The sequence below is a fragment of the Capra hircus genome, chromosome 11, assembly GCF_001704415.2.
Source record: "Capra hircus breed San Clemente chromosome 11, ASM170441v1, whole genome shotgun sequence".
Classification (NCBI taxonomy): Eukaryota; Metazoa; Chordata; class Mammalia; order Artiodactyla; family Bovidae; genus Capra; species Capra hircus.
This window is the reverse complement of record NC_030818.1, coordinates 74123766-74146405: the sequence shown is the minus strand read 5'-3', so window position 1 is coordinate 74146405 and position 22640 is coordinate 74123766. Positions and strand designations below refer to the sequence as shown.

The 22640-nt window shown below is 42.5% G+C and overlaps 3 protein-coding genes across 9 annotated transcripts in view; 1 reads left to right on the top strand and 2 right to left on the bottom strand.

Annotated features, from left to right (window-relative positions):
• PTRHD1 (peptidyl-tRNA hydrolase domain containing 1) lies at positions 4256 to 7749 on the bottom strand. Its single transcript, XM_005686944.3, has 2 exons — positions 7473 to 7749; positions 4256 to 4730 (listed from the first exon to the last, which is right to left on the bottom strand). Exons 1-2 carry the CDS (start codon positions 7722 to 7724, stop codon positions 4560 to 4562), a joined length of 423 nt encoding a protein of 140 aa, XP_005687001.1. The 5' UTR covers positions 7725 to 7749; the 3' UTR covers positions 4256 to 4559.
• CENPO (centromere protein O) lies at positions 7418 to 21972 on the top strand. 7 transcript variants are annotated; one of them, XM_013967825.2, is made up of 8 exons: positions 7418 to 7511; positions 8185 to 8294; positions 9527 to 9684; positions 16806 to 16923; positions 17603 to 17862; positions 18775 to 18946; positions 19659 to 19777; positions 21392 to 21972. In XM_013967825.2, exons 2-8 carry the CDS (start codon positions 8249 to 8251, stop codon positions 21779 to 21781), a joined length of 1263 nt encoding a protein of 420 aa, XP_013823279.2. In that variant the 5' UTR covers positions 7418 to 7511; positions 8185 to 8248; the 3' UTR covers positions 21782 to 21972. The 7 variants fall into 7 exon arrangements, with proteins under 7 accessions (XP_013823279.2, XP_013823278.2, XP_005687002.1 ...); XM_013967824.2 differs by lacking the exon at positions 7418 to 7511 and adding an exon at positions 7770 to 7863; XM_005686945.3 differs by lacking the exon at positions 7418 to 7511 and adding an exon at positions 7770 to 7863 and having other exon boundaries at positions 19659 to 19822; positions 21392 to 21971.
• ADCY3 (adenylate cyclase 3) overlaps positions 21171 to 22640 on the bottom strand; it is an 87709-nt gene continuing 86239 nt past the window's right edge. The window contains exon 22 of the mRNA XM_005686948.3: positions 21171 to 22170. Within this exon, the coding sequence (XP_005687005.1) occupies positions 21988 to 22170 (183 nt within the window). The 3' untranslated portion in view covers positions 21171 to 21987. The remainder of the gene's footprint in view (positions 22171 to 22640) is intronic.

The following is a 22640-nucleotide window of genomic DNA, read 5'->3' as shown; positions in this document are numbered from 1 at the left end:
AAAAAAAAAATGATCATCTCAGTAAATGGAAAAAAAAAGTGGTTGATTTTTAAAAAACATACGAATTTTTTTTTTAAATTTGGCTAAGCAGTGGCAGAAAGGAGCATCCTTAATCTAACGCAAAGGATTTGCTGAAACTTTCAACAAATCAACATACCTAACATTGAAAGTTTAAAAGCATTCCCATTATAGTCAATGATAGCAAGTCAGGGATACCTATGCACACTGCTATTATTGTCCTACAGGTGTAAGGTCTTAATCTGACATCTCCATAATGCAATAAAATGAGAAAAAAGATTGATTATAATGATTGCATTAAATTGCACACTAAATTGTGTGGTGATAGAGTGCTTTTGTGGGGTATTGTTTTAATTGGTCCTTAAATTTAAATTGATTGTGTAATTCCCGTTAGGAATTTTTCACAGATTCAGGAAACAGAAGCCAAATTGCATAGCCATTAAATAGCAGGGTTCAGCTGCAATCTCAAGTCTTCTGGGACTGTCACCTGCCTTGCTCTCTCCATTTGTACTATAAGGAAATAACACCACGTTTCTTATGGCTCAGTTTTCCTTTTGCCACCACATCATCAGTCTTGTGCCTGATTTTATACGTCGTCTATATTATGTCCCAACTTGCCTCCCCATTCCAAGCAAATCCATCTTGAACCTGTTGTCGGAACAGTCTTCCTATTGGATCATTAGTTCTTCTTCCGAATTCCTTACATACAGTGTTGGGGAGAAGATGGAATGCCTTTTCCCCACTTCTCTCTTTATACAGTGAGTTTAATAAACATAATGTTCATATGGAGTCTGCTGTCCCACCCCTTGCTCTTCCTCTTGCAGGTTGAATGAATAGCTCAGTTGGTGGATGACTGCTTTTGGTCCATGTTTCTCATTTGGGTGGAACTAGTCAAAGTTTGACAGGTTGAATGTGGGGGATTTATTATTCTCTCTTTACTTCTCCCCTTGACCAGAAGCAGAAACTTCGGTATCTGCTTTCCCTTCAGACAGGAAAGTAGCAAGCCCATTCAGGGGTCACATAAAGCTCTATTGTCTAACCTATTGATAGTAAAAATATTTTTTTTCCTTCATCTGCTTTTTATCTTATTTCTCAGAAACCTAGGTTAAGAAATTGGGTGCCACTTTTTTGGCCCTTGCAACGCCCCCAAAGCTAAAACTTAGGCATAGGCCGGCATTTAAGACCTTCCATATCTGGATCTCAAAGAGGAGAAGCTGGGGCTGTGCTGACTTGACCTCAGAGGATGGCTAAAACTTGTGAGGCCAAGGTAGCCGAGGGCAGTGGTTTTCAGCCATTTTTCCATACTAACACCTTCTTGTCAGCAACAGTGGTTCATTATTGCCACAGTTCTCAATCAGGAAGCAGTGCACACCCCTAGGGTGGCATCTCAGAATCTGTGGGGAAGATATGTTGATTAAACAATAAGAGGTGACTATAACATGCCCCCGTGGGGGAGCCCTCTGCATTCTGCTGGCCCCGTGGGAAGCAATGACCTAGGCACTGATCCTCAGCTGTACACGTTCACAAGCTGAATTTTGTCAGCTCCTCCACTGATAATTGATCCCTAAGGTACAGAGTCACAGCTCACAGTCACAGGAGGCTGATTTATAATTTGGAATGTCATTTAACCAATTTAAAATGGAAGATACAGCTTCCTAGCACTCGAACTACTCATGACCCCTTTTCAAACCACTCTCAATTAGTATCTACATGGCTGAAAATCACATGAGTAACCAGCTATAAGAGGTTAAGAGAAAACTGGACTGATGAAAGACCTGGTTTTCAACCCCAATCCTGCCACTGACTTTGATCTTGGGCAAGTCTAAGCCTTTCTGAATCAGTAACCTTGAGACAAGACAGCCTGCATCACAGAACTGTAAAATTGATTAGCACGATGGAAGCACTTTGTTCATAATCAGATGTTTTTCACGTCTAAGAAACTCACCAAAGCATAGATCCTTGTCAAGGACTTGCGCCTTTTCTAGGTCTACCAACACAACCTTGCCCCATTTGAGAAAAATTTATTTGTAAACTTGCTATGCAAGGCCACATAGTGTAATCAGTGCCAGATTCTTGCTCTCCCTCCTGCCTCCTTCCTGTAAGCACATCATACACTATCATATGTGTTGACTTAAAATCACACACATTCATCGTACACATTTTAGGTTGGCTGCCTCTTGGGACCAGCCTGCTTCTAGATAATACCAGAGTTTCCAGTTCAGTAGGTCTGGGGTAGGGCCCTGGGATTTATATTTCTAACCAGTACCCAAATGATGCTGATTTAGGGACTACACTTTGAGAAACTCTGATTGAGTTCAGATGATAATAAGCTTAGCTGATTCTAAGGAAAGCTGCAGCTTCCCTGCTACTGTCTTACTCTCACTTGAGTGCCTGTCCTTTCTTCCCTTGGGAGCTGCTTTAGGCATTTGCCTGAGCTGTTATCTCCCAGCTGTATAGACACTCATCTCTCTCTGACTGTATCACCGTCTTACTGCAGAATTTGAATTTTTAAAACATACAGATTTTTTAAAAATTCAGTATCATTTGGAAACACTTACCTAATTGTCTTAAATGGAAGTAGCAGGGAGTGGATGGCATCACTTCCCAGAAAAGGAGTTAGACAACTGGCTTACGTGACTGAAAGCTTCTTGAGGGCTGTGTCTTACATTTTTACACTCAGGTTCTGGCACTGAGTGCCCTGGCATTGTTCCACAGGATTTGTACACACTGACACATTTAATCCACATAGCACTCCTGTAAATCTCTGTTTTACAGATGAAGGGCCTAGGCTCAGGGAAGTTGAGTGATTTGCCCAAGTTCACACAGCTGAAATGTATGAAAGTCAGGATTTGACTCAAGCTGTTTGACACTAGAGTCTGAGCTTTAACCACTATGTTATGCCATGTAATAAGGTGCTCAGAAAGTTTATTCACTGTTCTGGAAGACTATATGCTTCCCACTTCATAGAAGAAAATTAAGTCAACAGGTATTTCTTCCACTATAAACTTATATATATTCATACTTTTCCCCACTCCCTGTCCTCTAGTCTCAAAAGTTTTCTCTCTCTCTCCCTGTTCAAGGCCCTCCCTTATGCCCCTGACCCTGCCTATTTTTAATCACTGTCTATATTATATAGACATTCAGAGATGAGTGCTATCGTTTGTGGCTGGGTCAGGCTCTGAGAAGGTGGTAGCACTTGAGCCAGAAACAGCTTACGTCCAGAGGCAGGCAAGGGAGGAGGAGAGTCCTAACATTCGACTCCTGGGCCAGAGACTGGAGGGAAGCAACTGGAGTGTCTTTACTGATGCATCAAGTTTGAACAAGGGAATTGAAGATTCACCTAAAAAGTTAGTTAGGCAATATAAATACAGAGGGCCTGAGGGCTGATCTAAGGAATCCTGCCTTTATTCCATGGGCAAGTAGGACCCTGTACTGACAAGTGTGCTCAGTGATCTACATAAACCTGGTGGCAGAACATCTGCTGCCTTGTAACCAGGATACACTAGGTGGGCAGACCAGTGGGACACCCACGAGGAAGACGAGAGCCCGATTCAGGGCGGTGGCACTGGAAGCTATAAGAAAATAGATGTGGTACTTGGCATATTTTACTAAATAATTTTTATATCTTTGAAAATGGACTACATCTTTCAGTTAATTGTATGTCTCAACTGGCAGCATTTCTCCTTTCTTGGCTTCCTGGTGGCTCAGAGGGTAAAGCATCTGCCTGTGATGCGGAAGACCCAGGTTCCATCCCTGGGTTGGGAAGATCCCCTGGAGTAGGAAATGGCAACCCACTCCAGTATTCTTGCCTGGAGAATCCCATGGACAGAGGAGCCTGGTGGCCTACAGTCTATGGGGTCACAAAGAGGGCATATTTTACTAAATAAGTTTTTTATCTTTGAAGCTGGAATACATCTTTCAGTTAACTGTATGTCTCAACTGGCAGCATTTCTCCTTAACAACAGGTAAAAATCACTGTGTATCTTAAATCTGATGGTGTCCTAGATTCAATGATTATAAGAACTGAAAATGAGTAAGAGATAAGGACTTTAAAGGCTAAGTTTTAAACCTGGGTGATTGAAAGAACTATATTAATTCTAACAAAAAAAAGTAAGGGCATTTTCTTGACCCTATATAGAAGTCTAACCAAATCTTCTATTTGAGCAATGACCCATAGATGATAATGCTACTCACCTACCTTCCCCATCTGAACTTATTAATTAAAAGTAAGAGGAAATACTTATTAATGACAACTTTAATATGAACATGTGTTTGACTTTCAAGAAACTGTCATAATTTGGGGATTCCCTGGCAGTCCAGTGGTTAGGATTCTGCACCGCCAAGAGTGTGGGTTCAATCCCTGGTTGGGGAACTAAGATCCCACAAGCCATGCGGCACAGCCAAGAAAAAATAAAAACTACCATAATTTAAAAGGAAGAGGGAACTGTCACTGAAAGGAGTACGTGGTGCTTAGGGATGGACGGCATGTAGTTTCTGGATCCAGCTGATACTCAAACATACAAAGCAATGGATAACGTCAGTCATTTGAACAATCGGAACTTCTTCAAATACTGGCTCACTTCTTCCTTGGGGTAGGGACGGAGCGCAATGCAAGTGGGGATGTTCTCTGGCTGCTCCATCCACAGCTTGTGGTCAATGTTCTTCTGTTGCAGTGTCTCTGCCAGCAACTTTAAGGTGGTCTCATCCGGGGCCTGAAAGGAGCAGAACACAGGCTGAAAAGCCCACTTAGGAAGTGACAAAAAGCAAAAGCAAAAAAAAAGTATGAAGGGGGACTCCTCTTAACTGAAAGTGGATTAACAGCTCTACCAAACAAGGCGCTGTAGAGAATGTCTCCAGAAGCAACAGCTTCATCACTCCATTTGCCATTCACTCTCTGAAGGGGTGGGAGTGGGGTAAGGTTTAATATTCCTATGTATAAAATGGAGCTTTTTCTTTCCCCTCCTGAGATGCTGAGGGAATGTGCTGTCAGTAATTATGCTCTAAGCATTTTCTAGTTCTGGTGACTAAACAGCCATCACTAATTCCACAGCCAGCTCTGGCATTAAGAGTTGACTACTGGAAGGCTTTCTAAAATCACATCACTTCCACCTCCCTCCTACTTCCACCCCAGTCCACACACACCAAGAAGGATTTTCTTACTGCTGGGATAGTTCCCCCTTGTTAACTCAATGGTGGGCAAATGATTCTTTAGTGTCCTTCTGAAATTGTTTCTCATCATCTTATACGAATCCCATTACAGGAAATAGTAAAGCTATCACTCAGAAAATAAAGATCGTTAGTGTGTTATGTTGCATAAGGGGTGTGTGTGTGTGTGTGTGTGTGTGTGTGTGTGTGTGTAGCCTAGAAAGGCAGAAGCCACTTATCAAAGTAGAGGATGCTGGGGTTGCTACTCTTAATCTATTGAATCCTTTGGGCATGCTGAAGAATGCATTGACTTCCCTTCCTTCCTTCTTCAGCACCAGGAGCAGCACAGTAAACTTAGATTGAGTTTAAACCCTTGCTCTACCACTTACTGGGCTTCTCTGGTGGCTCAGATGGTAAAGAATCTGCCTGCAATGCAGGAGACCTGAGTTTGATCCCTGGGTTGAGAAGATCTCCTGGAGAAGAGAATGGCTGCCCACTCCAGTATTCTTGCCCAGAGAATTCTATGGACAGAGGAACCTGGTGAGCTACAGTCCATGGGGTCACAAAGAGTTGGACACAACTGAGCAACTAACACTTTAACTTTGCACCCCTTACTCGTTGTGTGATCTCTGATAAGTTGTGTGGCTTAGCTGAACCTTTGTTTCCCCCCTGTAAAATGGGATGATAATGCTTCCTAGTAGTAATGAGATTCAGTGAAATTAGGCTCAGATCTGTGTCTGGAACACAGTAAGCTCTCAGTGAATGGAATTAATCATGGCATTGTCATATCTTATTGGTCTTTGTGGCTACAGGAGCACCTTTATTTAATCAGTGGTGATTCCTAAGTCCCTTTCTTGAGTCACAGCTAACAAGAGACTCATGACATGTCTTTTAAATTCAGAGGAGTCACTTAATTTCTGGGCTTCAGATGTCTCATCTGAGAAAAGGGGTAAATATTTTATCTGCTAAAAGCAAGAGAGAGGGAGATGTCCAAACCACATGATTTCTTGAAGTCTTCCTATAAAAGTCCTATAAAAAGAATCCAAAGGAAAGACTATCTATTTCTTTTCTTCCTTACAGATTCTCAGGACTTCTCCCTGCAGGTTACTATTTGATGTTTCAACACTCAACAGCAAGTTTTCTCTTGAAAAATAATGCTTTTGCCAGCTGGCCAAGAAGGAATTACCCCAACCCTCCACCTCAGTTATTAAGATAAATTTTATGAGAAGAAAGCTGCTTTAAAATGAAAGCAATCATTTTTTCATTATAAAATATGTGCTTAATGTAGAAAAGTAAAAACAGAGAGAGAAGCATTACTAAAAAAAACAAAATTCCACTATTTAATATTTGGATGTATTTACTTAGTTTTTCCTTTCATAATCTGGATCATTTTGTATGTAGAATATAGTTCAATGAGCACCACGTCATGAGCACTCTTCCACGCCAGCTAAATGTACTTCAAAAACACGACTTAGACTAGTTTCATAATAATCCATTATCAGGGCCAAAGTTTAGCCAACTCATCGTATTGGAAATTTAATGATTTCCACATTTTTTACTATTATAAAACGTCCCTATGAGTATCTTTGTGCAAAGCTCTCTGGGTGCATCTTGTTATTTTCTTAAGATACATTTCTAGAGGCAGAATTGACAGAAAGTAAGGGTAAGATCTGTTTGGCCACCTGTAAAAAGAACCTTACCTCTGATGCTAGGTTCAAATCACACTAGGGTTCACATTTATTTTCAAATTTTGGGGTCAGACCCAGGTAAATGCTTCAGTTTGATTTCACTTGCAATAAGGAACCCTGAGTCCCTACCCTTCTGAATCGGTTTTCTGGAGAGGGATAAGGACTGCACTTTTCGGCACAGCCATTAAAAGGCCAGCACAGCACTCAGGTAGAAAGACAGGTAGAAACCCCTCCGCCCTCACAGGCATCTATTTAAGAGGGACGCAGGTGAGACCGGAGCGGCGCGGAAAGCATTTATAACCGGCCGGGTGTCCATTCTTCACACCGTCAGGCCCCGCCCCGTCTAGGTAAGGCTCGCTGAGCAGTAGCTCAAGCCACAGAACCGTTTCCACACAAACACACACACGCCACACCCACCCCATGATGCTATGCGCCCCCCCCCCACCGCCAACATACACACACACTAATGCCACACCCACTCTATGACGTTAGGCGCCCACACCCACACACACACACTCTAATGCCACACCCACTCCGTGATGTTAGGCGTCAGGACTCAAAACTACACCCACTTCCGGCCCAACGTTCTCAAGGTCCCACCCCCTCTTCCTAGTGCCTCACCTCGAGGACCACCTTGCGCATGCGCTCTAGCTCACGGAGGTAAGTGGCTGTGTGCGGGTGGTCGCGGTGAAGGTGCAAGGCCGCGGTGGCTGCGTGACAGGCCTGTGCGACCACTGCGCCTGCTGGCCAGGAAAACGGAGGCTGTGATAGATCCTTTCGTAACACCAAGTACTGTACTAGGATCTGCGGCTCTCCGCCAGAGGCCGCCATCTTCCTGCTCAGCTGAAAGGCCGGGCCTATCCCGCGGTGCATGCCGGGATCAGGGAGGGGCCCTGAGCGCTGCCATGTTTTTGTACGGCGGGAGCGCAAAGCACGCTGGGACTCTTGGCTTGATTTTGTAGCCGAGGATGGCGGGAATTCTTATCCTTGGCTAGAGTGAGCAAGAGGAGAGGTAATAAAGGGAAAGCCAGACCCAGTGGCGGACGGGGCTCTGACCAGGGTGGAAGGCTGAGAGGCCTCTTAGCAGCCCCTTCCGTGTGCGAGGAAACCCAGAGAGGGGATCCAGAGGCGTGGTGCCGCGGCAGCGCGCAGGGACCGGGAGGTAGACACCGACTCGCACCTGGGGATGGGCCGGGCGGGTCAGGGAAGGGGCATCCTAGCGAATACGCTTGGGGTGTCGGGGCTCAGGGGTGCGTGTCTGCGTTGTGTGGGCTGGCCCTGTGGGTTTGTCGTGAGTGTGAATACATTCTTGCCATTTTCTTTTGCCCGCAAGGATAACTCAGTTACTGGTGCATGGACAACTTTTCTAGGAAGGCCTTTGAAAATCTGAGGAGGAGATGGAGCTGGCAAATACGTTAAGACAAGACGGCGAGTCTCGCGGAGGTATTCAAAGGTTCACATTTAACTACTGCTCCTCAAAATAATTCTCAGGCTGAAAGCCCGTTTCTCCTCTAACCCGAAGTTTGGGAGTAGGATGATGAACAAAACTAACATGGAAGACTTAAAGGCAGCTGAGATCATTGGAGCAGGAAAAATGACTTTTATTTCTAAGCTCTTTTCCCTTTTTCGACCAGTAGGTTGCATGCAATAGTGTACTAAATGTTCGTATTCAGAGCTGCAGTTCTAGCCAATGAGCCTTCTTTTCTTCTCAGAACTTTTGGGGGGCCATTTCCCGCATTACTCCAGTGGAAGGGGCCTTGCCAGGCAGTGACCGATGTTGGTTAGACCTGGCTTTGAGTCTGGCAGTGTCATTATAAATATTGTGGCCTTGGGCAGGTTATTTTACTTTTCTCTGCCTTGATTGCTTCATCTGAAAAAATGGAGGAAATAATATTGTGGTGGTGGTTGTGGAACTTAGGTAAGTAATTGTTTTGATGCTTTTCATCGACGCATTTAGCAGATGCATAATGTATAGGAGATACAAACGCTTCAATTCTTTACGTGCTTTGCAAGTAAAGGATCTAGTGTAAGTGTCTTAATATGTAGGAAATGTTCGCAGATGCTTCATTGCTAGAGTTGATTAGCATTTTAAAACTAGGACCTCAACTATATTGGTCTTTCGTCTCTTGGAAAGTGAGATTGCCAGAGTTTCTGTCCGTTGGTGAGCTTGTTTTCCTGTTTAATGACCAGTAATTTTGGTGGACAGTTCCTTTTAGTGTGTGCCTTTATAGTTCTATGCTCCTGATACTTTTCAGGGCTTCAGAATACTCACTCAAGTCTTTATGGATGTCTAAATCCAAACAGTTACACATTACCACTTTGGGAAAAGGTATGTAAAACCCAATTAAAAAAAAAACCTTTTTCTGACCCTGTTTTCCTCTGGATCACTATTATCGCAGATAACTGAGATTAGCTATATTTAGATGATTCCCTTTTTGAACGGTGGCTTAGTAAGTAACCACTTGTATGTCAGTGTTCTGCCTAAGAGGTTGCTGACCATTGACTTCTGTTGTCAGCTCCTCTTGTTTTATAAATTGTTGGCAATTGTAGTCTACAGTTTAACTGACCACAAAGTTCTGGGGAAAGGGTCACGGTCTGTTCTTCCCTGCAGTGCTTCCTGTTCCTGGACTTAGAAATCCCTAACTTTGTTTGAAAGTTCTTTTTACTTCCCTCAGGTGTTTTAGCTCACTTGGAAAGACTAGAGACTCAAGTGAGCAAATCCCGTAAAAAATTGGAAGAGCCACAGAATGCACAGGCTCTTGAAGCCAGGATTCATGAACTGAAACGTCTGCGAGATAAGCTGAGGGCTGAAGTGAAACAGCGTCAAGCCAGAGTGAGTAGAAGTGTGATCGATATTGGCAGGCTTTCCTGGAGTGTAAAAACCTAACATGATCTGGGATAAACAAATCTGAATAGTATGTTTTACCTGTGGTCTTAACTGGAGCAATTTCAGTCCTTGATTCCTCAAGTAATCACACCTATAGAGTCAGCTGATATCAGTATCATCTAACAGTTGGCAGGCCTTACTGATGGGCCAGGTGAATTCATAATAGTCTCTTAACCTGCCCTCATGGACATGAGCCTCTTACCTCAGTTTCAGCCGGACTTGAGTCATTAGTACTTTTGTCATTAATACCATCTTTCTAGAATCATCTTTCACCCAACTTGAAACTTCACAGTAAACCTTGACTCTTCCCTCTTTTAAGCTTTCTCTCTAGCCCAGATCCAGTTAGTAAAACCTGTCAGATTCTTTAGATTGTCTTTGTGCCCCCTTCCTCCACCTCCTCCTTACCATAGCTTGTGCATTATACACATGGGTCTTAGTATTTACCAGGTTTTAGATGGTGGGATTATTGCAGTAGTCTGCTAGTTGGTTCTCTTCTAATATTTATATTTTCCAATAAATTTTGCACAGCCAAGAAAATGTTCATAAAATACTACATTTTTCATTAAATTACAAGTTTTCTTGCTCAGTCAACAAGCATCCTCAGCCTGCCTTCTTTTTCTTCTCTTTCTCTTCCTTGTCTTCATTTCTTCTCTTCCTCTTCCCTTTCTGTTTTTTAGTAAAGAGAAAATATGTATCTATATATTAATATAGATAGATAATTATGTGTATATAGTGCACAAATCTAAAGATCCTTTTATAGAGATGAGTGCACTCTGGTAAGTACCACACAAATCAAGGTGTAGACTATTACCAGTACCTGAGAAGTCTCCCTCCTCCATCCTCCTAGTCATTTCCTTCAAGGTAACACTATTCTGGTTTCTGTTATCATACACTGGTTTTACTTGTTTCTGAGCTTTATATAATATAAATGAAAAAAGTATGAACTCTGTTGTGTCTCTCTTCTTTTGCGGATTGATTTCTCTGTGAGGTTCATCCATTTTGGTGCATGCTGTGTCCTTCTTAGCGACTGAACAGCAACAATGTACGTGCTTATTTTATTTGGTTGTGCTGAATCTTTTAGCTGTGGCGTGTGAGATCTAGTTCCCTGACCAGGAATCGAATCAGGGACCCCTGTATTGAGAGAGCAAAGTCTTGGCCACTAGACCACTAGAGAAGTCCCCTGGTCATTCTTTTTTATTGCTATATAATTATTCCATTTCAGAAAATATCCCACAATTTATTTACTTATTGAACTGTTGGTGACATATATGTTATTTGGGTTTTTCACTTTGTAGGTATTAAGAATAATGCAGTATTCTTGTTGCTATCTTTTGATGTAAAAATACATACTTTTCTGTTGAATTGATGGGTCACAGGGTACAAAGATTATTTTTAGTAAATACTGTCAAACAGAATTTGAGACTGATTGTACCGATTTTACATTACCAGCAGCAGTATATAGGGTTTCCATTGTTTTGCATCTTTACCAATACTTGATACTGTCAGTTTTAAAAAATTATCATTCTAGTGAGAGTGTAATAGTAAGTCACTGTGAATTAATTTGAGTTCTTTTAATTAATGACTTTATACCTTTTTTGGACAGTTGAAAGTCTTGTGAAATGAACTTTCCAGAACTTTTACAGAATTTTTATTGGGTCGTATATCTCTTATTAAATTATAGAATTTTTTACGTACTTTGGTTAGAAGTACCTTGTTGTGTATCTGTATTCCAAGTCTTCTTTTAAAGACTAACTTGCCTTTTCACTCTCCAGTGACATCTTGTGATGAGAAAGTCTTCATTTTAATAAGGCTTGATTTAAGAATCTAACTTCATGTTTCCTTTGAATAAATATCTGCGTAACTTAAGAACATGAAGATGTTCATGTTTCTTTCTGAAAGTTTTTATTTTACTTTGAGAAATATAGTCCCTGTGGATTGATTTTTGTGTAACATGGTGTGAAGGAGAAGTAATGTTCTTTTTTAAAAACATTATTTATTTTGCTGCACCAGGTCTTAGTTAATGGCACTCTGGATCTGTAGTTGTGGCTTGCAGTCTCTCAGTTGCAGCATATGGGATCTAGTTCCTGACCAGAGATCAAACCCAGGACCCGTGCGTTGGGAGTGCACAGGCCTAGCCACTGGACTATGAGGGAAATCCCTGAAGGTCACACTTGCTGGTTTTTTCCATATGGGTATGCGGTTCATTCAGTACCACTACTTGAAGGTCACTCTTTCCCCATGGTATTGCAGTGGATCTTTGGGTCTGCTGCAGGCCCATCTTTGATTGTTCTGTTCCGTTGGTCTGTTGGTCTTTGTGCAGGTACCAGAGGTTTATTACTGAAAAGTTTTGATTCCTATAGTTTAGGTCTTACTGTTCAGAATTAATCTTGGCCATTCTTGTCCCCTCAAATTTCACATAAATTTGGGAATTGGCTGTCAGTTTCCAAAAAGAAACCTCCTTTAATTTTGATGGGAATTGCACTAATTCTATACATCCATTTGTAAAGAGTTGAAATCTTTATAGTATTGTGCCTTCCAGTCATTGTACATGGCATATATCTTCTAGTTTCTTGGGATGAATACTTAATTGTTTTTTAAGTCTTTTTTTTCCTTCTGTATGTGTTTAAAGTTATAAATTTCCCTCTAAGCATACTGTCTTAATCCACACGGGCCACAATAACAAAAATACGTAAACTAGATGGCTTATAAGCAACAAATATTTATTTTTCACAGTTGTAGATGCTGGTAAGTTTAGGATTATGACACTGGCAAATCTAGTGTCTGAGGGCTTATTGCCTCTTTTTAGAAGAATCTTTTATTTTTGGCTGCACTGGGTCTTTGTTGCTGCAGTGCACGGACTTGTGGTGACTTCTTTTGTAGTCATGGCACGCGGGCTCCAGAGCATGGGCTTTGGTAGTTGTGGTACTTGGGCTTAGTTGCTCTGTGGCATGTGGGATCTACCCAGACCAGGGATTGAACATGCACCCCTGCATTGGCAGGCGGATTCTTAACCAGTGGACCACCAGGGGAGTCCCCCTTACTGCTGCTTTGATTGTGGTCTTCTCACTGTAACGTCACATGGCACAAGGGGCAAGCTAGTTCTTTGGCATCTCATTTATAAGGACACTAATTCCAGACACTATAAGGACACTAATGAAGGCTCTCCAGTTATGACCTAATCACCTCCCAAAGCCCCCACCTCCAAATACCATCACACTGGGCATTAGATTTCAGCATGAAGTTTGAGGGACACCAATATTCATAGCACATGGCTTTAGCTATATCTTGCAAGTTTTGATATGTTGTCATTATCATTTCAATTCAAAATATTTTTGATTTCCATTGTGATCTTTGTCCCATCGGTTTAAAAAGTATACTGCGTAATATCTAAAAATTGGGTTTGTTAGTAATTTTTTTAGTTATTGATATGTAGCTTAATTCCATTATGATGGAAGATTATGACCCAGCATGTGGTGAATTTTGATAAATGTTCCGTGTTCATTAAATGTGGATTTTACATTTTTGGGTACTGTATTCTCTATATATATCAAATAGACCAATGTGTTCATCGTGATGTTCATTTCTTCACTATTTTACTTGTCAGCTTATTAGTTACTGGGATAAATGTGTTGAGCTCCCATTATGATTGTGGATTTATACATTTTTTCCCCTTTCATTCAGTTTTGCTGTGTAGTAGGTACAGACAGATTTAGGATTGTTTTATCTTCCTGGTTGGTAAGCCTTTTATTTTTATGCAGCAACCTTTTATCATTATCAGCTATCCCTGATAGCTCAGTTGGTAAAGAGTCCACCTGCAATGCAGGAGACTCCAGTTTTGATTCCTGGGTCAGGAAGATCTGCTGGAGAAGGGACATGCTACCTACTCCAGTATTCTTAGGCTTCCCTGGCGGCTCACCTGGTAAAGAATCCGTCTGCAATGCAGGAGACCTGGGTTCGATCCCTGGCTTGGAAGATCCTCTGGAAAAGGGAATGGCTACCCACTCCAGTATTCGGACCTGGAGAATTCCATGGATTGTATAGTCCATGGGGTTGCAGAGTCAGAAATGACTGAGCAACTTTGACTTTATCATTATGCAGTGTTCCTTTTTATTTTAGTTAAACTTCTTGCCCTAAGACCAACTTTGTCAAGTAAAACTTCGACAGTTCTTATTTTTGTAAGTAGCATATAGTTGGAGAAGGCAATGGCACCCCACTCCAGTACTCTTGCCTGGAAAATCCCATGGACGGCGGAGCCTGGTAGGCTGCAGTCCATGGGATCGCAAAGAGTCGGACACGACTGAGTGACTTCATTTTCCCTTTTCACTTTCATGCATTGGAGAAGGAAATGGCAACCCACTCCAGTGTTCTTGCCTGGAGAATCCCAGGGATGGTAGAGCCTGATGGGCTGCCGTCTATGGGGTCGCACAGAGTCGGACATGACTGAATCGACTTGGCGACTTAGCAGCAGCAGCAGCATATAATTAGTTTTAATCCAGCCTGGCTGTCTTTGTCTTTTAATTTTTTAGTCTATGAACTTTTAATGATTCCTAACATATCTAGAAGAACTTCCCTGTAGCCCAAACAGTAAAGAATCTGCCTGCAATATAGGAGATTAGGGTTCCATCCTTGGGTTGGGAAGATCCTCTGGTGAAGGGAATGGCAATCCACTCGTGTTCTTGCCTGGAGAATCCCATGGACAGAGAAGCCTGGCGGGCTGCAGTCCATGGGGTCGCAAAGAGTTGGACACAGCTGAGCAACTAAAGCATATAACGCAGTATATCTAGATCTCTGTCTACCATGTTACTATTTTATTTGTTCTTTCTCTTCATTCTTGCTACTTTTTGGATATTATTCTGCTTTTCCATTAGCTTGTTAATTATATGACTTTTAGCATTTTTTAAGTGATTATCCTTGAGAAAACAGGCTTGTTTTTCTTACTAGAATATACTTTAGATTAGTACCTTTACCACTTCATAGATAATTATAGAACCTAACATCTTTTCTTTCCCACACATGCAACCTTTCATGTTATTGTATGTAAATTCTACATGTATTAAACTCTGTGAAACACTTCATTGTACAGTCATTGTGCCTATAAAGTTATATACCTATTTACCCTTTTCAGTGCTCTTTAGTACTGCATTTCCATATTTTCATCTGGGATTATTTTTCTTCAGTTTAAGTAGCTCCTTTTGATTCTATTATCAGTGTTGGTTTGCTGAAAATGAAAATTCTCTATTTTTGTCTGTCTGAAAGCACCCTTCTTTCACTATATTTTTCATGTTTAAATGGGTATTTTTGCTGGGTATTCAGATTATAGGTTGAAATTTATTTCTTTTCACACTTTAAATACATTTGTTCATTGTCTTCTGGTTCCATGGTTTCTTTCAGATGTTAGTCTCACTGTTTGAATATAATGTGTCTTTTTTCCTCTGGCTGCTTTTAAGATTCTGTCCTTGGGTTTTAGCAGTTTCACATCGTCGTGTAGCTAGGATTGGTTTCCTTTCTTTATCCTGCTTTGTGTTACAGCACGCCTTAATCGCTTGCAGTTTTCATTTGTTTGGAAAATTCGCCCAGTATCTATCTCCTCAAGTAATGTATCTGTCTTGTTCTTTTTCTTTATTTCTGGAGTTTCCATGTGTAGAGTTTTTGTTTTTACTGTGATCTGTCTTATATCTTTACTCTGCTTTAATCTAGCTATGAAAATATAACTATTTTCCACTTTTCTTTTGTGTCTGGTCAGCTTTTAAACCCGTTGAATTCCTGATTTCTGTTACTGTATTTTTTGGATTCAGGATTTTCATCTGATTCTTTTTAATAGATTCCAGGCCTTTGGTATGAATTTTCCATCCTTTAATCTGTGTTAATGACTATGTCTGATAATAACTCAAATAGCTGAATCCCCTCAGATCTGCTTCTGTTGTCTTCTTTTTCCTTCTGGTTTTCAGCCATGTGTTCCTCTTTCCTGCTATGCTTGGTAATTTTTCTTTTTGATTCAGTGATGGGTAGTGTTTGGAAAAAATAGGGATTCTGAACTATGCTGTCTTCTTCCAGAAAGAATTTCAGTTTTTTTCTGACAGGCAGATAGTGTATGGGCACATCACTATCAACCAGCTGAGGTCATCTGTCGTCTGTTTCTGGTTTGCCCTCGTTCGTAGAGTGTAGTCCTTTGTGGAGGCCTTACTTGAAAGCTTGGGTGTGCTAGGATGGATGTGTCAAGATCCATCTTCTTTGGCAGACTCTGACCTCCACAGTCTGCTTAGCTTTTTAATTTTCACCAGCTTCTTTCTGTTATGCCTGGAGGACAAGTGGCATGCAGCCTGTTGGGTTCCCATTTCTCTGTCTTGGCCCATAGGAAGTCTGCTCTGGTAACCTCAGTCTCCAGTTTCTGTTGCCCTGGCACTGTGAGACTGCTGCAGAATCTAGCTTGCAGCTTTCTATGTGGCCTGTATGCCGCGTGATAAAAATCAACAAGACTATGAAGGGGGAAACCCAGCTAACTTCCACATTTATCGTCAGTCTTCAGTCTGGCTATTTTGGTGGTTCTCTGATGCCTTCGGGCCATTTTCTGTTTGTTTACTAGCATAATTGCTTATTTCTTTTTGGTATTTCATCAGCTTGTGTAGTTGTCTCAGGAGTTAGTCTGATAAGCATCTACTGGGTTGTAGCTCACAGTGTGCGACTTATAATCAGTATTTGTCATCCTGGCACTTGAAAGCCTGCACAGTCTGACCCAACTTTACCAGCTTTGCCTCTTTACAGCTGTTTTTTCCTTACCCTAGGCTTTCCTTATCTCCTTTTCTTTCTCCTCTCACAAGACTCTATACTGCAGCCATGTTCTTCAGGCCGGCACAGTTTCTACTTCTGATTCCTGGTACTGTATATAACCCACAAGATTCTTCCTCTACTGTGAATTCATAGCACCAGCTGGCTGGCCACAGTAGCATTTCTTGATTCATAACATAATAAAAACAAATTCTCTGCATGTACATTTGTCCCATGTAGGTGAGGGCATGGGACTTTTATTACGCCTCTGTACCCAGATTGATCTGCCACATGTCTTGCAGGTTAAAGCATCTACTGCCAATGTAGAACCTGACCAAACATTAGAGATTAGTGAGCAAGAAATTTTGGAGAGAAAACAGGAAAATATGAAAGCCATTCTACAGGCATATCGTTTTACAGGTATAATTTTTTTCTGACCTGTTTCAGTCTGAGTCTCCTGTCTGGTGAGATAATTTGCAAGATGTATTATTAGTCCTGGACCTATTTTCATTAATACTGAATTTTGCCCCCCACCCCCAACATACACTTGGAGAACTGGCATGCCATTCATAGGCAGCTTTACCTGCAAAGTTGGCCCCTGTGCAGCAGCCGATTGGTTGGTGACTGGCTTAGACTATTCATTGTAGTGATCCAACATGTGCTAGACCGTGTGCCAGAACTTCCTTTACAGCTGGTTTGCTTGATGCCACTGTTCAAATAGTTTGAACCCCTCAAGTCTCTGTTTCACCACTAAAATGAGGACTGACTTACCTATTATCTGTATCATAAGAGGACTGTGAGAAGACCTGGGTACTACCGTAAGTTACTTGACACTTGGGGAAAAAAGGAGCCATAGGTAAATTGAAAATTTCAAAATCTTTTCTTCAGTAATTTGATACTTAGAATGTTCTTTTCCCCCCACCATTCTGTGGTTTTAGAACACAAACTCAAAGTGAGTCAAAGTCAGAAGAAAGTCTAGACATTCGTTCAGTGAGCATTTGAGCCCATGGTGTGTGTACTGGGCGGAGCTGAGGGGCGTGGGATGCACAGATGAAGCCTTTGCCTCACGTCCCTTAAGGCACTGTCTTACTTGTCCCAGGGATCAGCGGGAAGCTGACCAGCCGAGGAGTATGTGTCTGCATCAGCACTGCTTTTGAGGGGAACCTGCTGGATTCCTACTTTGTGGATCTTGTCATGGAGAAACCACTTTGGATACATCACCATTCGGTGCCAGTCTTCATTCCCCTAGAAGAGATATCTGCAAAATACCTACAGACTAATACTCAGCACTTCCTGTTTGTTCTCTGCGAATACCTAAATGCTTACTCGGGGAGGAAGTACCAGGCAGATCGACTTCAGGTATCTGTGATCTTGTAAAACATTTTGTGAGCCCAGATAGACTTGAAAGAAAGGGACATATTCTTTTGTACTTTAGAATAGTTCATAACTCCAAGCCAGAGGTTTGACTGTCGTCCTAATGCTCATTTTTATTTACATACAAGCTATTTTCCACCTCCTCTTCTGTTGAAACTCTGGATGGTGTTGAGCATGGGTACTGGTGAAGTGATTATTTACTCATGAATGGTGATTCTCAGGCTTTTATACTTGACCCTTCCTTCCTCTCACAAAGTGGTAGGGTACAGTTGCTTTATTTTTAATTCAGTGGAGGCCCAGTAGATGACCTGCTGTGTGCCAGCTGTCTTTGCTGAGCCTTGGGAATAGGTGCAAGCAGAATAATGGTTTCTGAAAATGCCATAGAGGAAAGCTGTCTATCTTTACCTAAGCTCAGCCTTACATTCTTAGAGTTGTAACTGAGCTAGGGTTGCAGTAAAAAGGGGGGGAAAAAAAGGAAATGAATGCAAGCAGGAAATAAGTGACTCTTACAAGCTTAGCATTTCTCTGTGCATTTGGAATGACTGAAGCTTCTGGTTATCAGTTAGATACTGACATGTGAATGTAGACATGAAGCATTTCAGCCAAACGTGTGACGTCCCCTGAGTTGTTAGCAGAAATAGTGTCTCCCCAGCCTCTGGCCATTGACTTAGTAAGTGCTTCTTACAGGCCTTCTAGGCTGCTACCAACTCTTAATTATCTTATACATCTCTATCATTTGTCCTTTTTTCAGGCCTTTCTCTATCCTTCATTTATTTCTGAGATTTAATTAATGGGCCCTGTTTTTGGCAGACATGTTTGATGCGTCATAGCCACTTACTGCCTTGGAGCTGTAATTGTTGTATACTTTGTGTCTCTTTTGATCCCCATCCCCATTAGAGTGACTTTGCAGCCTTTCTAGTGGGGCCCTTGCAGAGAAACTCATTGTGCAACTTGCTGTCATTTACTTACAAAGTGAAGCTGGAAGGTCAGTCCTTCCCCTTCTGTGCTAGACTGCTGTATAAGGACCTCACGACAACCCTTCCAACTGACGTCACTGTTACTTCTCAAGGTAAGAGGAAGGATGCCTCCAGGAAGAAATTATAATATGCTCTGTGTTATTCACGTGATTGAAACAGTGAAATAGTGAGACTATATCAGCTGGTCCTGTTGAGATACTATCTTCTGTTTCTGTACTGTGAACAGAAAAATACAGTCAGTAAGATACCAAGAATATCTGCCCTATTTCTGTCAGTTTTCCTCTCCTCTTTGTTAAGTATTAAAGATAATTATCCAACTTTTTCTTCTTCTCTGCTCAGTCCACCGCCACCAGAGTTCTTCCAGCTTACAATTTGTTTTCATTGGAAACCCCTCTTAGACTGGTGATGAGGTTGCATCATAGGGTCACTGTGGTGGCGAAAGCTGAGACTCACTTCACTGTGAAGCTAAATAGATGTGACAAGTCGGCATACCCTTAGCTCTGCAGAGACCAGTCTCTGAATGGGAAATTTTCAGTGATGGCCGAGACTTCTGTTCTTAAACGCAACGCAATGGACAGTAATGAGAAAAAGGATAAAATGTTTTTAGGAGGCAGGTTTCACATCATAGGTTTTTAGATTTCTCTGGGCAGAATCTGTGTTTCTGGTCTCAAAATTTCACTGGACCAGTAAGGGGCAAGGCTGTCTCAGCTCCAGACCAAAAACGAAAAAAAATGCTCCATTGGTCCCAAAATATTAGCGCTGTGAGATTGACAGATCCTGTCTTTTTTTTTTTTTTTTCCCCAGGGACAGAAGCATTACCCAGAATGTGGGAAGAACAGCGAGCAGCCCATGAAAACCTGTTTTTTACAAAGCCCCTACATCAGGTGTTTACTTCATTTGCAAAAAAAGGAGAAAAACTGAATGTGAGCCTGGTCTCCTAGAATATTTTCTTTGGGGACACATCAGAAGTGAGTAAACAAGTAACTGACCACACTTGCAGGCAAGGTCCTGGGAACTGAAAACTGTTGAAAGGCTCAGACTCCTTTCCTGGGGGCCATCCCTGGAGTGAGAACAGACGCCCACCTTATCAGGATGGTCAAGGGCAAGTTTCAGGCTATTGACCCTGGCATTTTTGGACAGGTCTCCAAAATTGCCTGGTCACTTGCTCCAGTGCTCAAAATCATCTCTTCTTTTTGAGATATTAATCACACATTTTAGCTGAAAATGAGATTTTTTTACAGAAGGCATTTTGTGAGAGAGGGAGTATTACCATTTAATTATGTAGCTTTTATGAAACCTTCAGCTAACTTTGTCTCACTCTCCTGTCTGTGACTTTTGAGAAGAAAGTTCTTAGAACTCTCAGGGTTCATGATATGACTTGAATCATATAGTTAAGAAGAGAAGTATGGTTAATCTTTGGTTTGGAGTGGAATATTCTCAGCCACTGATTTACAAAGAATGTGGTGTGAGTACTACGGATAGAGTAATTGTAGTTGCATGTATCTAATGTCATTTCCTAAAACAGGTTGGGAGAGCACTGAATTTATTGAGTCAGCTCATGATCAGAAGTCTACTCATACCTTGATCATTCAAAGGAAGTGAATCTCTTCCTTTTCTGTAAGCTCCAGGCCCTGGCCATGCAATTGTCTTCATCCTCTCCTAGTCCAGTTAGTGAACCACTTCTCTACATAACCATGGCCTCTGCTCTGCTGGCTTTTTTTGTTCCTTGCCTTGGGAGTATGTGCAAGGCCAATGCATGGATGTGAAAACCTGTCACTTCCCAAGTCACAAATAGGAGTCATCACTATCCTTACTGTCCAAAGCCCTGAGCTGTATTCTGGCCTCATTCTAAAACGGTCCCATTCTAGAGCTGATGGCCAAGCAGCAACCTGCAGGTGTGGGTGCCACAGGTAATTGTGGGAGGAGCACAGGGGGATGGTCGAGCCAGCTCGGACCACCATCTAGAAGGAAGCAGCCTAAGAATGAGAGGGAGGTGTTAGTTTAAGTTCTTGCCTTCCCGGCACATGGTAAGGACCAGTGTATCAGGATCAGTCCAGTCGCTCAGTCGTGTCCGACTCTTTGCGACCCCATGAACCGCAGCACACCAGGCCTCCTTGTCCATCACCAACTCCCAGGGTCCACCCAAACCCATGTCCATTGAGTCGGTGATACCATCCAACCATCTCATCCTCTGTCATCCCCTTCTCCTCCTGCCCTCAATCTTTCCCAGCATCAGGGTCTTTTCAAATGAGTGTGGGAGAGAGCAAAGCACTTCTCAGATGAGGGCCGTTAACAGAATTGACACAAATAATCATATTCAAGTTGAATAAAGCTTTTAATAAAACAGTCTTGTTCTTTATCAATACCTGTAAATTCTCTCTTTAAGCAGTAGCAAAGGCGACTGTAGCAAGAGCTCAAAAGGCAAGGCAATATTGGAGTGTTTTCTTAACAGAAAGTTAAAAATATAAATGTAGAAGATCTGTTTATATATTTTTCTTTCAGAAATAAAATCCCTTTCCCTCCCTCCCGCCCACCAGGTAAAAGGAAATATTGCACTTTCTGCTCCCATGACTAAGGTGACTGGGGTTCCAGAAGAACCTTTCAAGATTATCAGGACAAGAGCCATTTCACCTAACTCGGACCACAGACAAGCAGGTCTTCAGAGTGAAAAGCACTGCTTCCAGGTTCTAGCTGCGGAGCAAGTGGTGGCCAGCGAGCGGCCCTCATCTGAAGCAGAGCTTCTCCGCCTGTACTCCCAGCCAGGCACAGAGGCAGCAGCCTTGTTCCACCTCTGGCAGCCCTTCCTACTCACAGTGGCCATGGCCTCTCTGGGTGGAAGAGGGCTGATAAGAACTAGGGCTCTGGAAGGAACGTTCCAGTACCATGACTATGAGCCCTACTCCCTGGGTAAGCTAGAGGCACACTGAGGAATAGTATGGCCACCCTCAGAGCTTGCACGTCCACGGACAAATGAAGGCTGAAGGAGATTTTTTAAACCTAAAATCTATGTGAGTGTGCACTTCAACAGCCTGGGTTGTTGGGACTTGGTCACATGTCCTTTCCCGAAGCCTTTCTTTGATTCCCCAAAATAAACTCTCCCTCCCCTTTGGATTCTCGTAGGGCTGGAGGCCATTCAGGAGTTGTCTACTACCTGGTGAGGCAGTGTGATTGAGGCGCCGTTAGGGAACGTGGCCAGCTTGTCTCGGCCCTTCAAGAAAAAGGTTAGCAGTTCCCCCTTCCCTTTCACAAAGATGGGCCCTCTCCTCACGAAGCGGAAGCCATACTCTCGAAGGATGACTTGGGTTTCTTCCACCACCTGTAGAGGAGAACCGAGAGCCTGGGGTTAGAGAGAGAGCCTGGGCTGAGGGGCTTGGCAGCACCCAGCACAGTTCCCATACTCAGGCCCGCAGGGCTCCCCTCCTGTCCCCTTTAGCCTGGGCACAGATTGGGGGTGGGTTTGCCCAGCTCTTCTCTCTCCTAAAGGTAGCCTTCCTGCCTGCTCTCTTAGGAGGTCAGCCATAGGTCACCTTGTTTGGCAACGTGTATCTTGCTTTTCTGTCCTCTTTGCCTTTTTTGTGGAGCTTTCCTGCCAGACCCAGTGACAAAGATCAGGTGGTTTTGAGGGGAGCACTTGGAGGCCCAAAATGTCAGCTAGTTCACACCAACAGGCAGGATGTTCTTACCCAAAACTTAAACCTACATTTTGCAAATAGAGTTGAAATATTTCCTCCCTTCTATTGAGGAAGCTCATCCCACTCTTGCTCTTGACTGCAACACGACCCGCTT

Coding starts and splice junctions, on each gene's coding strand:
- PTRHD1 (XM_005686944.3), bottom strand. CDS start 7,724: ATGCACCGCGGGATAGGCCCGGCCTTTCAGCTGAGCAGGAAGATGGCG. Junction 4,731..7,472: donor TGCGCAAGGTGGTCCTCGAG/GTGAGGCACTAG, acceptor TGCTCCTTTCAG/GCCCCGGATGAGACCACCTT.
- CENPO (XM_013967825.2), top strand. CDS start 8,249: ATGGAGCTGGCAAATACGTTAAGACAAGACGGCGAGTCTCGCGGAG. Junction 9,685..16,805: donor TGAAACAGCGTCAAGCCAGA/GTGAGTAGAAGT, acceptor CATGTCTTGCAG/GTTAAAGCATCTACTGCCAA. Junction 16,924..17,602: donor ACAGGCATATCGTTTTACAG/GTATAATTTTTT, acceptor TACTTGTCCCAG/GGATCAGCGGGAAGCTGACC.